General features: G+C 45.5%; 1 protein-coding gene across 7 annotated transcripts in view; it reads left to right on the top strand.

The window, feature by feature from the left end:
* Positions 1-3343: 3343 nt before the first annotated feature.
* Positions 3344-14213, top strand: part of cchcr1 (coiled-coil alpha-helical rod protein 1) — a 43166-nt gene continuing 32296 nt past the window's right edge. For 2 of the 7 annotated variants that reach the window (XM_043678315.1, XM_043678316.1), the window contains exons 1-3: positions 3608-3816; positions 6017-6236; positions 11048-11558. In XM_043678315.1, the coding sequence (XP_043534250.1) occupies positions 3744-3816; positions 6017-6236; positions 11048-11558 (804 nt within the window). In that variant the 5' untranslated portion in view covers positions 3608-3743. Of the gene's footprint in view, positions 3817-5685; positions 5792-6016; positions 6237-11047; positions 11559-14213 lie in introns of all 7 variants that reach the window. The other 5 variants (XM_043678319.1, XM_043678318.1, XR_006309617.1 and 2 more) reach the window with 5 other exon arrangements.

Here is a 14213-nt window from a genome sequence, read left to right as displayed (position 1 = left end):
CCTGTAGTTCTGGACTCCGCCACCCCAGGGTAAATACTTTGTCTATTTACCCTATCCATGTCCCTCATGATTTTATAAACCTCTATAAGGTCACCCCTCAGCCTCCAATGCTCCAGGGAAAACAGCCCCAGCCTATTCAAACTCTCCCTATAGCTCAAATCCTCCAACCCTGGCAATATCCTTGTAAATCTCTTCTGAACCCTTTCAAGTTTCACAACATCCTTCCAATAGGAAGGAGTCCAGAACTGCATGCAAGGTCCGTATGGGAATTACTGTGGGAGATGTTACTGTGAAGGATACTACTGTGATTTTACTGTTGATAATCATACTGTGCAATCTGACTTAGTTTACCTTACTGTGGGCAATATTCTGATGTAAGGTAGTTCTCTAACTTGAATCATTAACTGCTTTCCTTTCTCTTTCTCTCTGCATTGATGCTACAAGACCTGCTCCCCCTTTTTATTTGAGGGTTTGCAAAAATTTGCTTCTGGAATCTCTTTGTGTGAGGTTGGGTTGAAGCGATGACCCAGGAAGTGCAGACTGTCACAAACCAAGGCCAACAATCATTCTGGGTCTGCAAGACCATAAGACGTTAGAGCAGAATTGGGCCATTTTGCCCAGCAAGTCCACTCCATCATTCGCTGAGATCGTGTTTGATCTGATAAACCCCATCCATTTCCTGTCTTTTCCCCATAACCCTTGAATTCTCCAATGATTATAAATCTATTTCAGCCTGGAATGAAATTAATGAGCCTTATAGCCCTCTGTGAAAAATAATTCCACAGATCCACTCCCTTTGGAGATAAGAAATTCCACTTCATGGCTTTCCCAGCTGATGAGTGGCCCCTTAATCTGACATTATGCCCTCAGGTCGGGGACTTTCTAACAAGGAGAAACAATCTTTGCACATCTACCGTGTCAAGTCCACAAAGAGTCTTACCTGTTTGAATAAGATCATTTTTCATTCTTCTAAACTCCAGTGTACCCAATTTACTAAACATGAATATGATGAAAACATTTATTCAAGTGTCTAGGAACCCAATGTGCTCGAGGCATCCACATTGTATATTGTGGGTGTCTGAATTCAAAGGTTGAGGAAATGAAGGATGAGAAACTGAACTCTTCTGCCCACCTACCACTGTACTCCATCCCCTACCAGTTCTCTAACCTATCCTGACAACCATTTTGAAACAGAGAGACAAATCTTGCCCCTGTCAGCTGGGTATTTGCTACTCAATGACAGTGTTTTCACCATCTACAGCCGTAGTAGATTTTGATCGCTGGACTCATCTATACCTCCCCCCTCCCCCAACCATAAAAGCACGACACTGCAGATGCTGAAAGGTCTGAAATGAAAGCAATAAGTGCTGGAGAAACTCCGTAGTAGTGTGTCACTGCATGAGTAATTCAGAGACACAGGCTATTGTTCTAGGCAATATGTGTTCATCATTTAAGAATTGTCAATTGTTCTAAGTACCCATGTACTTCACTAATGTTCTTGAGGCAAGGAAATCCATCACTGTTACCTGGCCTAGTCTATATGTATCTCCAGACCCACAGCAATGTGGTTGACATTTAAATGTTCTTTGAAATTGCCCAATCAGTTCAAGGGCAACTAGGGATGAGCAACAGTTGCCAGCCTTGCCAGGGATGCCCACATTCCATGCAATATTAAAGGATAAACAAATTAACCACTTTCTCAACTTGCTCCGATTCTGAATTCTTAGTCCCTATGTTATATCTGACTCCTCTTAACATGAAAACGTTTCCACTGTTTGCTGCTGACACCCTCCCCTTCCTCACTCTTGTTGGTCAGCTGTGGCTTTTGGTCCTGCCATCCACAAGTAGCCTGTGGGGCACTCTACAGAGTAGAGGGGGGATCACACACAGTAGTCCTGTGGAAAAATACGGAGGCTTTGGAGAGGGTGCAAAGAAGGTTTACCAAGATGCTGCATGGTCTGGAGGGCTTGCCTTATGAAGAAAGGTTGAAAAAGCTCGGACGTTTCTCTCTGGAGAGAAGGAGGAAGGGAGGAGACCTGATCGAGGTATACAAGGTAATGAGAGGAATAGATAGAGTCAATAGCCAGAGACATTTCCCCAGGGCAGGGTACGAGGAGGTCATAGTTTTAAGATATATGGGAAAAGGTATAGAGGAGACGTCAACGGTAGGTACTTTATGCAGAGTTGTGAATGCATGAATGTGTTGTCAGTGGTGGTGGTGGAAGCAGAGTCATTAGGGACATTTAAGTGACTGCTGTACAGGCAAATGGAGAGCAGTGAGTTGATGGGTGTGTAGGTTAAGTTATTATATTTTACGTTAGGATTAAACCTCAGCACAACATTGTGGGCCAAAGAGCCTGTTCTGTGCTATACTTTTCTATGTTCTAATACAGTTAAGTCAGTTCATAATCTCCCAGGCTGACCATAAGTTCTGCAGCCTCAAAGAGTCCATCTTCCACAATATAGAATGGATGAGGTGGCAACTCTGTTTCCATTTTTTTGAGGGGTCAGCTCCTCAAGTTTTGTTTGTACCTCTGCCCCATTCTTCTTGGTGAGGCAGGATAGTCATATCAGAGATCCTTCTCGTGAGCTTGACCATGGTGGTTGTAAGCTGTCTCAGACAGCAGACAACTGAGGAAATTGTTCTGTCAGTTAACTGATAGTTTCCCCTCCATGGTTATGTTCACCTGTGTGTCACTGGAGAGAAAGCGCCAACCTGAGAGTATACTTGCCTCTGAACCACTAGGCTCTGGGTTTTAGTCCCACTCCAGAGGTTGAATACATACAAAAAATAAAAACAAGGCTGACATTTAACTGCAGTTTTCAGACAGCTACCTTTCAGACAAGATTTTAAAACTGATGCTCCGTCTGACTGCTCCAGATGTTTCAATAGCCCCCATGTTACTAAGAAAAGCAGAAGGTTTTTCCTTGATGTTTTGGGCATCATTATCGATTCTTTGATAAATGGTAACACAATGGCAAATGTCATGGATGCTTAAATAAAAAGTAAACCATACTGGAAAACTCAGCAGGTTCAGAGGTAGGTGTGAAGGTGGAACAATAGGTACAAAATTTATCCACAGAAGTGACTTGATGCTGATTATGTCCAGCTTGGTCCTTTCTCTACCCCGGAGATCTGTTCATTACCACATTGTAATTGGTGGGAGAGTACAAAACTCTGCTGTTGGGGATCTAACAATTCTCTACACCCTACTTTACAACAGAGGTTTCTTCTGAAAAACAAACACAAAGTATGTAATTAGCTGTGCAAAATAACTGCATAGAGACCAGTATCTCATCACCAAGTCACCTTTTATTTACAATTGCACAGTACACAGGCTGTGACCAGCCAACTTGTAGTCAGTCCCGGAAGAGAGGAGACTCTGAATCTCCTATTTATATCTGTCACCCTTGGCTCCCTGATTGACCTAGGTAAACAACCTTAGTCAAGGATCTCATAGTCATTAAGATCCACTTGGTTCCAATCACCACATTATATATGAAACCCATATGGGTGAAATTTTGTTTTGTTGATGGCTGATTTTTGTCCCGCCCCCAACCCCATGGCTGTCCCCGGGACACCCGGAGTGGGTGAGATGGATTTATGAAGTTGGAGGTAGAGGGGAACCTGTTTCCGACGGACGACTGTCTCTGCGGCACCGCTGGGTGGCAGGCGGTGTCAGTAACCTGTTTCCGGCGGACGGCTGTTCCTGGGACACCGCAGTTTGACGGTTGGCGGCGCCATGTCGGCGAGGAGCCGGCGGCAGCTCGAGCCGGGACTGGAGCCACCGGCAGCTTTCAGCGGCAGACACCACGGTAACAGAAAATTAAAATATAAAAATAACAAAACAAAAACACTGTTCACGGATGCAAATGAGAATGACGTGGGAACCCTCATCTCCACGTTGCACTCGAGTAGACCCTTGGGGGAGAGATCTATAGATCCCTAGGATTGTACATCCTTGCGATATGGACTTTGCTGCATATTCCAGGAATATTGAGATGTCGATAGATCCTGGGAAATGACAGAATTCAATGGATCTCCAAGATACAGAGAGAAACCCGTAGATCCCAAGGTGTGGGGATAAATCCTCACTGGGAAGTAGGGATAAGTCTATAGGTCCTTGTGGTTTGGAGTGATCTACAGATCCATGGGATATGGAGATAAATCTATAGGTTCCCTGGGAAATGGGAATAAATGTATAGATCCCTGGGAAATGGGGATAAATCTATAGGTCCCTGGGAAGTAGGGATAAGTCTATTGGTCCTTGTGGCTTGGAGTGATCTATAGATCCCTGCGAAATGGGGATGAATCTATAGATCCCCAGAATATGGAGATAAATCTATAGGTTCCCTGGGAAATGAGAATAAATCTATAGATCCCTGGGGGTATTGGATCAATCTATTGACGCTCCAAGATGTGAGCCATCCATAGGTTCTGGAGATTTAGGGATACATCTATTGTTTAGATTGTAAGTTTGCTTGCTTAGCTGGTGGGTTTGTTCTCAAATGTTTCGTCACCGTGCTTGGTAACATTATCAGTGAGCCTCTAGTGAAGCATTGGAGTTCTGTCCTGCTTGCTATTTATCTGTCTTGGTTTGTTGTGATGGGTGATAACATTTCCAGTTCTGTATCTGAGAGGCTGGTAAATGGGCCCCAAATCCAAACCACATGGGGCCTGAAGAGGGACACCAGTTTGAGTGGGACAATACATCCATCCTGGGACAGGCTAAACAAAGACACACACCGGAATTCCTAGAGGCCTGGCATTCAAACCGGAACTCCATTAACAAACATATCGATTTGGACCCCATTTACCAACCTCTCAGAAACAGAACTGGAAATGATATCACCGACCGCAACAAACTGAGACAGATAACTAGCAAACAGGACAGAATCCCAATGGTTCACCAGAGGATCACTGATGATGCTACCTAGCATCGTGCAGAAACATCTGAGAACAAGTCTAACAGCTCATCTAGCAAATTTACAACCTGATCCACAACTTGAGCTACAAAGTCTCATAAATGTATTGTTCTCTGGGAAACAAGTGGGTGAAAATCAGTTCAGCCTGAGTGACTGCCTAGGAAGAAAATGGAGGTTTTAAATGTAAACATACAGAGTTGACATTTAGATATCTACTGTGTTGTTATGTTGGTAGAAGTATTCATACTTGAAACACTTCTATATGAGACAGTCTTATTGCTGTCACTGACATAGATAAATGATGCAGATATGTAGATACCTAGGTTTCAGATAATGGGACAGTCCATTCAATATCTAAGGTATAAATAGTTCAACAGATATATGGATCCCTAGATATAGATGTGTGAGTTTCTTTTATTGAAATTCAAACAAGGAGCAAGCGTAGGCCATTCGGCTCTTCAAGCCTGTTCTGCTATTCAATAAGATTCTGGAAATCTGATTTTAAATCTCAACTCGATAGAGCTGAGCTCTAGACATGTCAGGTGGTCCTATAGAACTTTGAAATATGTATATCATAGATGTGTGTATATGGCTGAGAAATGAATGTGGATGTATAGATACCTTGTACTCATACAGGACAGAGAACATTACTAATAGATGACTACATAATAGAAAATTGGCAACAGAAAATGGTTATGACCATGTGCTTCGTAAGAACAAAGTTATAACTCTGTGAGTAAGTTTCGAACTTTTCAACAGAGATTATGGCGATAGAGATGCTGGATTCCTAGGTGGTTGACCAGGATGTGCCAGTATGGAGAGAGGCTTGAAACACTGGGCCTGCATTTTTATCTCAGAGATTAAGGTACCTGTCAAACAAGGTGTTAACACCATCAAACTTCCATGAGAAAGTTTCACAACAGCCCTACAAATCTGAAAGAATAAAGTATATTTATGTACAGTTACTTGCATGTTTCAGTCAATAAATTACTTTTCTTGAGGTTAATTAAGCTGGAACGGAGTGGAGAATTTAGAAACGTCCATCAGTCCGTTGCTGGGAATATTAATGGAGCTGTTTCTTTATTCACAGAAGCGAAGGGTCTGATCCCCCCGTCACACTTTGAGGTTCGGTGCCCCGGCCCACCAGCAGTGGACACAGACCCCTGGGCTGCTCTGTCCAAGGCTACCAAGGACATCCTGGAACTGCGGCGAGAAAATGAACGCCTGCGAGAGCTACACAGTGCATCCAACAGAGACATGTCCAGAGGGCGCGCAGGGGGTGAAATGGATAAAGTCTGCAGCAGAGCTAGGTAAAGTGTTTGTCCGGAGAATGGGTGTCCAGCTCTTTCTGCACTGGCTGATGTTCTCTCTGATATAGCCACATCTTTCAAAGTTGATAAAATGTCCTGTATATCCCAATCTGGGAGATCCATTGATCTTGCCCACATATCCCTAAGAGATCTACAGGATTCCCCTTTCTGTCCATGTTTCAGAGATCTGTAGGACTGCCAGCCCCAAGTGTCTGTACTTAAGAGATCAGTAAGTTTGCTCCGTTTATTCATGCTTCAGAAATCTGTAGGCATTTTCCATAAAGCAGACAGCAGTAGGGATCCTCAGATGTTACTGTCTCATAGATCTGTAGGCCTGCCCAGTGTGATCTCTTTGTCAGAAATCAGCCTTTTTGAGCAGGTGGACTGGGTTAATATATGACAGCCTGTGAATGAGCCACATATTATTACACAAAAGTGTAAGAACAACTAATTTCCCCCATCTCACCCACACACACCAAGCACATGAAGCAAGATTGCCTGCTAGGTCCATCCCTACATGCCAGAAGACCATAAGACATAGGAGCAGAAATTAGGCCATTCAGCCCATCAAGTCTGCTCTGTCATTCAGTCATGGGTGAAAAGTCTCTCAACCCCATTCTCCCTTTAGTCCTTGATCCCCTTGATACTCAAGAACCTATCTATCTCAGTCTTGAATATACTCAATGACCTAGCCTTCACAGCCATCAGTGGCAATGAATTCCATAGATTCCCCACTCTCTGGTTGAAGAAGTTTCTCTTTATCACCATTCTTAAAGGTCTTCTCTTTACTATAAGACTTTACTCCTAGTCTGTCCTACCAATAGAAACATCTTCCCAACATCTATTTTGCCCAAACCACTCAGTATTCTATATGTTTCAATTAGATCCCCCCCCATTTTCCTGAACTCCATCGATTATAGATCCAGAGTCGTCATATGTTAAGCTTTTCATTCCTGGGACCATTCCCATGAACCTCCTCTGAACACGCTGCAGACCCAGTACATCCTTCCTAGGATGTGGGGCCCATCCCATGAACATCCTCTGAACACGCTCCAGACCCAATACATCCTTCCTAGGATGTGGGGCCCAAAACTGCACATAACATGTGGCCATGTAAAAGAAAATCAAATCTAAATCGCTGTTGGCTGTCTTGTTTATGCCCTACTTCTTTTTGGTTGTTGATCTTTATTCTCTGTTTTCACAGCTATCCTCTGTTCTTTACTGCTCTGAATCTCAAACTGAGATAATGCCTTAACAGCATTCTACACAGTGCTAGGATGAGATGTGAAGGCTCTGTTAGGGTGCTTGAGAGTTTTAGGTTAGACAGGAAAGACCTAGAGAGAGAGCTAAGAAGAGCCAGAAGGGGACATGAGAAGTCATTTGGAGATAGGATCAAGGAAAACCCAAAAGCTTTGTATAGGTATATCAGAAATAAAAGAATGACAAAAGAAAGATGAGGGCCAATCAAGGATAGTGCTGGGAAGTTGTGTGTGGAGTCAGGGGAAGTGCTAAATGAATATTTTTTGTCAGTATTTACACTAGAAAAAGACAATGTTGTTGAGGAGAATACTGAGATACAAGCTATGAGACTAGATGGGACTGAGGGTCAGAAGGATGAGATGTTAGCAATTCTGGAAATTGTAAAAATAGATGTCTCCTGGGCTGGCTGGGATTTATCCTAGGATTCTCTGGGAAGCCAGGGAGAAGATTGCAGAGCATTTAGCTTTGACCTTTGTGTCATCATTATCTACAGGAATAGTGCCAGAAGACTGGAGGATAGCAAATGTTGTTCCCTTGTTCAAGAAGGGAAGTAGAGACAACTCTGGTAATTATAGGTCAGTGAGCCTTATGTCGTTTGTGGGTAAAGTGTTGGAAAAGGTTATAAGAGATAGGATCTATAATCATCTAGAAAGGAATAAATTGATTAGGGATAGTCAACAAGCTTTCGTGAAGGATAGATTATGCCTCACAAACCTTATTGAGTTCTTTGAGATGGTGACCAAACAGGTGGATGAGGGTAAAGCGGTTGATGTGGTGTTAGTGGATTTCAATTCAGCATATGATAAGGTTCCCCACGGTGGGCTATTGCACAAAATATGGAGTCATGGATTGAGTGTGATTTAGTGGTTTGGATCAGATAGTGGCTAGCTAGAAGAAGACAGAGGGTGGTGGTTGATGGGAAATGTTCATCCTGGAGTTCAGCTACTAGTGGTGTACAGCAAGAGTCTGTTTTGGGGCCACTGCTGTTTTTCATTTTTCTAAATGACCTAGATGAAGGTGGAGAAGGTTGGGTTAGTAAATGTGCAGATGATTCTAAGGTCAATGGAATTGAGGATACTGCTGAAGGATGTTGCAGGTTACAGAGGACATAGATGAGCTGCAGAGCTTGGCTGAGAAGTGGCAAATGAAGTTTAATGTGGAAAAGTTTGAGGTGATTCACTTTGGGAGCAACAGGAATAAAAAGTACTGGGTTAATGGCAAGATTCTTGGTACTGCAGATGAGCAGAGATGTTGGTGTCCATGTACATAGATCCCTGAAAGTTGCCATCCAGGTTGATAGGGCTGTTAAGAAGGCATACGGTGTATTGGCTTTTATTAGTAGGAGGACTGAGTTTTGGAACCACGAGGTCATGCTGCAGCTGTACAAAACTCTGGTGCTGCCGCACTTGGAGTATTGCAAACAGTTTTGGTCACCGCATTATGGGAAGGATATGGAAGCTTTGGAAAGGGTGTCGAGGGGATTTACTGGGATGTTGCCTGGTATGGAGGGAAGGTCTTATGAGGAACGGCTGAGGAACTTGAGGCTGTTTTCATTAGAGAGAAGAAGGTTGAGAGGTGACTTAATTGAGACATATAAGGTAATTAGAGGGTTAGATAGGGTGGACAGTGAGAGCCTTTTTCCTCGGATGGTGATGGCTAGCACAAGGGGACATAGCTTTAAATTGAGGGGTGATAGATATAGGACAGATGTCAGAGGTAGTTCCTTTACTCAGAGAGTAGTAGGGGCGTGCAACAGTTGTAGACTCGCCAACTTAAGGACATTTAAATGGTCATTGGATGGGCATATGGATGAAAATGGACGGGCTTTAGATTGGTTCCACAGGTCAGCACAACATCGGGGGTCAAAGTCCTGTTCTGTGCTGTAATGTTCTATATTCTAACATAACCGTTTTACTGTAGTTACCAGTTGGGCTGAATGGCCTGTTTCTGTGCTGTAAACGTCATGGGCTGCAGAGTACTATATCCTTTAATTTCTTTTCGCTGTGCACAGTCTGTTTGTTGCCTTGTGTGGTCACTTTAAAATTGCAATGCAGAGGCACATGGCCATGCCTGAAAGGGACCACTTACTGTGCACAGCCTCTCTGCTGCTGCTGCAGCTTTGAGGGAATGTTGCTGCAGGATGCTGGTCGTGTTTGCAAATGGGCAGGAGTGCAAAGCCTGCCTTTACTGACATGGTGGTAGTGGCAATACTGAGCAGTTTCAATCCATAATATGTGCAGTAGAATCCCTGCATCTACAGATTTGGTTTTCATGGATTCAGTTATCCGTGGTTTATGGCGGGCTGGAAAATATTACACGGAGCATTCCAGAAATAATTCCAGGGAACTGCCGGGAAGGTAAATTTCCTGTTTAAATGATAGAACTCCGTACTATCCATGGTTTCAGGCATCCGTGGTAGGTCTGGGAACGATACATTGGTGGTGTAGTGAACAGCGAAGGTGGTTACCATATGTTACAATGTAATCTTGATCAGATGGGCCAATCGGCTGAGAAGTAGCAGATGGAGTTTAATTTAGATAAATGCAAGGTGCTGCAATTTAGGAAAGCAAATCTTAGCAGGACTTGTACACTTAATGGGAAGGTGCTAGGGAGTATTGCTGAACAAAGAGACCTTGGAGTGCAGGTTCATAGCTCCTTGAAAGTGGAGTCGCAGGTAGATAGGATAGTGAAGAAGGCGTTTGGTATGCTTTCCTTTATTAGTCAGAGTATTGAGTACAGGAGTTGGGAGGTCATGTTATGGCTGTACAGGACATTGGTTAGGCCACTTTTGGAATATTGCATGCAATTCTGGTCTCCTTCCTATCGGAAAGATGTTGTGAAACTTGAAAGGGTTCAGAAAAGATTTACAAGGATATTGCCAGGGTTGGAGGATCTGAGCTACAGGGAGAGGCTGAACAGGCTGGGGCTGTTTTCCCTGGAACATCAGAAGCTGAGGGGTGACCTTATAGAGGTTTACAAAATTGTGAGGGGCAGGGGTAGGGTAAATAGACAAGGTCTTTTCACTTTGGTAGGGGAGTCCAGAACTAGAGGGCGTAGATTTAGAGTGAGAGGGGAAAGATATAAAAGAGACCTAAGGGGCAACTTTTTCATGCAGAAATAAGCTGCCAGTGGAAGTGGTGGAGGCAATTGCAACATTTAAAAGGCCTCTGGATGGATATATGAATAGAAAGGGTTTGGAGGGATATGGGCCAGGTGCTGGCAGTTGGGACTAGATTGGATTGAGATATCAGGTTGGCATGGACGAGTTGGACTGAAGGGTCTGTTTCCGTGCTGTACATCTCTGTGACTCTATACGGCGTGGGAGGGGCTCACTCATATCCTCTCCTCGAACAAATAGAAAACACAGGAAGTAAATAGCAGGACAGGGAGCATCAACAAAGCGATAGCTGGCACTTGAATAACATTTTGTTCCTTTTGCAGATATAGCCTGACCTGTTGAGCATACCTCGCCTTCTTTACTTTTGTTTCAAATTCTCAGCATCTGTAGCCTTTTGAGTTAGTGTGAGTCTTCTTGTTCCAAATCTGCACAGGTCCTTGGATCAGGAGAGGGCCCACAAATGGCCCAGGGAAGCGACTGAGCAGGCGGAGATCATTACTGAGCAGATCCGGGAAATCCACCGCTTGACTGGGGAGGCACGGCTGCTGAGGAGCACGGTGGAGCAGCAGGCTACAGTGATCAGAGAGAAGGAGAGCCTGGTGACACAGCTAACCGAGCAGCTGGGGGAGATGCGGGCAGAGCTGCGGGAGCAGAGGCGGGAGGCTAGCCAGCTCCAATTTCAGTGCCAGGTCGAGACGGACGGGGTACAGAGCCAGCACCAACTGGAAATCCAGCGCCTGGAAACCCAACTGGTGCTGGCACAGGCTGCTTCGAGCGAGGAGGCAGAGCAGCTGAGGAGTGAGTTGAAAGAGCTGAGGGAGCGCTATCGTCACGAGGTGTCTGCTCTGGAAGAGGAGCTGGCCAAGCAAGCTGCAGCAAAGTCTGAGGACAACCAGTTACAGATTGCCAGGCTGCAGGATGCTCAGTATCAACGCATGGCAGAGGTATTGTCTGGCTGGGTGGAATAGAAAGAACAAAGAAAATTTACAGCCCAGGAACATGCCCTTCCGCTCTCCAAGCCTGAGCCGATCCAAATGTACTGTCTAAACCTGTCAGTCAATTCCTAAGCATCTGTATCCCTCTGCTCCCCACCTCATGTATCTGTCCAGACACATCTTAAATTAATCTACTGTACCTGCCTCTACCACCTCTGCTGGCAACGCATTCCAAACGTCCACCACCTTCTGTGTAAAGTACTTGCCATGTGTATCCCCCTTCAACTTTCCACCTCTCACCTTGAAAGCTTGGCCTCTCGTTATTGAATCCTTCACCCTGGGAAAAAGCTTGTCTCTATCCACCCTGTCTATACCCTTCTTGATTTTGTAAACCTCAATCAGATCCTCCCTCAACCTCCTTTTTTCTAATGAAAATAAACCTAACCTACTCAACCTTTCTTCATAGCTAGCACCTTCCATATCAGGCAACATCCTCGTAAACCTTCTCTGCACCCTCTCCAAAGCGTCCACATCCTTTTGGTAATGTGGCAACCAGAACTGTACACAATATTCTAAATGTGGCCGAACCAATGTCTTGTACAATGTTAACATGACTTGCCAGCTCTTATACTCAACACCCCATCCGATGAAAGCAAACATACTATATCCCTTCTTGACCACTCTATCCACCTGTGCAGCAACCTTCAGGGTACAAAGGACCTGCAATCCCAGATCTCTCTGCCCATCAACTTTTCCCAAGGCTCTTCCGTTCATTGTATAATTCACTCTAGAATTAGTCTTGCCTAAATGCATCACCTCACATTTGTCTGGATTGAAAACCATCTGCCACTTTTCCGCCCAACTCTCCAGTCTACCTATATCCTCCTGTATTCTCTGACATTCCCTTATGCTTTCTGCTACTCCACCAATCTTCATGTCATCTGCAAACTTGCTGATCATACCAACAATGCCCTCTTCCAGTTCATTTATGTATATTACAAACAACAGTGGCCTCAACACTGACCCCTGTGGAACACCACTGGTCACCTTTCTCCATTTTGAGAAACTCCCTTCAACTACTGCTGTCTGTCTCCTGTTGCTCAAACACCCTGCACACCATTCTGTGCTTTAATTCCTTTCGCTGCAGAGTAGTGGGGACTTCAAGGTGCCACTCTCTTGTTTCCTCTCTCTGTATTAAAGCTGTTTGTTAATGAGAAGGGCTGAGGGCAAGTTTGCAAGATGACAATAATATGTTCGTCCTGACTCAAGGGGAATGTCCTTAGTTCTCAAGTGAAGAGGCCTGAGCGTGTAACAACGCGCAGCCCTCCACTCCCTCAGCTCCAACCCCAACCTCACCATCAAACCAGCAGACAAGGGAGGCGCGGTGGTAGTTTGGCGCACTGATCTTTACACCGCTGAAGCTAGACGCCAACTCGCGGACACCTCCTCCTACTGCCCCCTTGACCATGACCCCACCTCCCACCACCAAACCATCATCTCCCAGACCATCCATAACCTCATCACCTCGGGGACCTCCCATCCACCGCCTCCAACCTCATAGTCCCACAACCTCGCACCGTCCGTTTCTACCTCCTGCCCAAAATCCACAAACCTGACTGCCCCGGCCGACCCATTGTCTCAGCCTGCTCCTGCCCCACCGAACTCATCTCTGCATACCTCGACACTGTCCTGTCCCTCTTAGTTCAAGAACTCCCCACCTACATTCGGGACATCACCCACGCCCTCCAACTCCTCCATGATTTTCTCTTCCCCGGCCCCCAACGCCTTATCTTCACGATGGACATCCAATCTCTATACACTTCCATCTGCCATCACGAAGGCCTCCAAGCCCTCCGCTTCTTCCTCTCCCACCGACCCAACCAGTACCCTTCCACTGACACCCTCCTTCGACTGACTGAACTTGTCCTCACTCTTAACAACTTCACCTTCCAATCCTCCCACTTCCTCCAAACCAAAGGAGTAGCCATGGGCACCCGCATGGGCCCCAGCTATGCCTGCCTCTTCGGAGGATATGTGGAACAGTCCATCTTCCGCAACTACACTGGCCCCACCCCCCACCTTTTCCTCTGCTACATCGATTTATGTATTGGCGCTACCTTGTGCTCCCACGAGGAGGTTGAGCAGTTCATCCACTTTACTAACACCTTCCATCCCAACCACAAATTTACCTGGACCATCTCAGACTCCTCCCTCCCCTTCCTAGACCTCTCCATTTCTATCTCGGGCGACTGACTCAACACAGACATTTACTACAAACCGACCGACTCCCACAGCTACCTAGATTACACCTCCTCCCACCCTGCCCCCAGTAAAAACGCCATCCCACATTCCCAATTCCTTCGCCTCCGCTGCATCTGCTCCCAGGAGGACCAATTCCACTAACGAACAGCACAAATGGCCTCCTTCTTCAAAGACTGCAATTTCCCCTCCGACGTGGTCTACGATGCTCTCCACTGCATCTCCTCCACTTCCCGCTCCTCCGCCCTTGAGCCCCTCCCCTCCAATTGCCACCAGGACAGAACCCCACTGGTCCTCACCTTCCACCCCACCAACCTCCGGATACATCGTATTATCCTCCGTCATTTCTGCCACCTCCAAACAGACCCCACCACCAGGGATATATTTCCCTCCCCACCCCTATCA

This window comes from Chiloscyllium plagiosum, chromosome 37 (assembly GCF_004010195.1).
Source record: "Chiloscyllium plagiosum isolate BGI_BamShark_2017 chromosome 37, ASM401019v2, whole genome shotgun sequence".
NCBI lineage: Eukaryota > Metazoa > Chordata > Chondrichthyes > Orectolobiformes > Hemiscylliidae > Chiloscyllium > Chiloscyllium plagiosum.
Note: the sequence above shows the minus strand (reverse complement) of the source record. Positions and strands in the feature narration are given on the sequence as shown.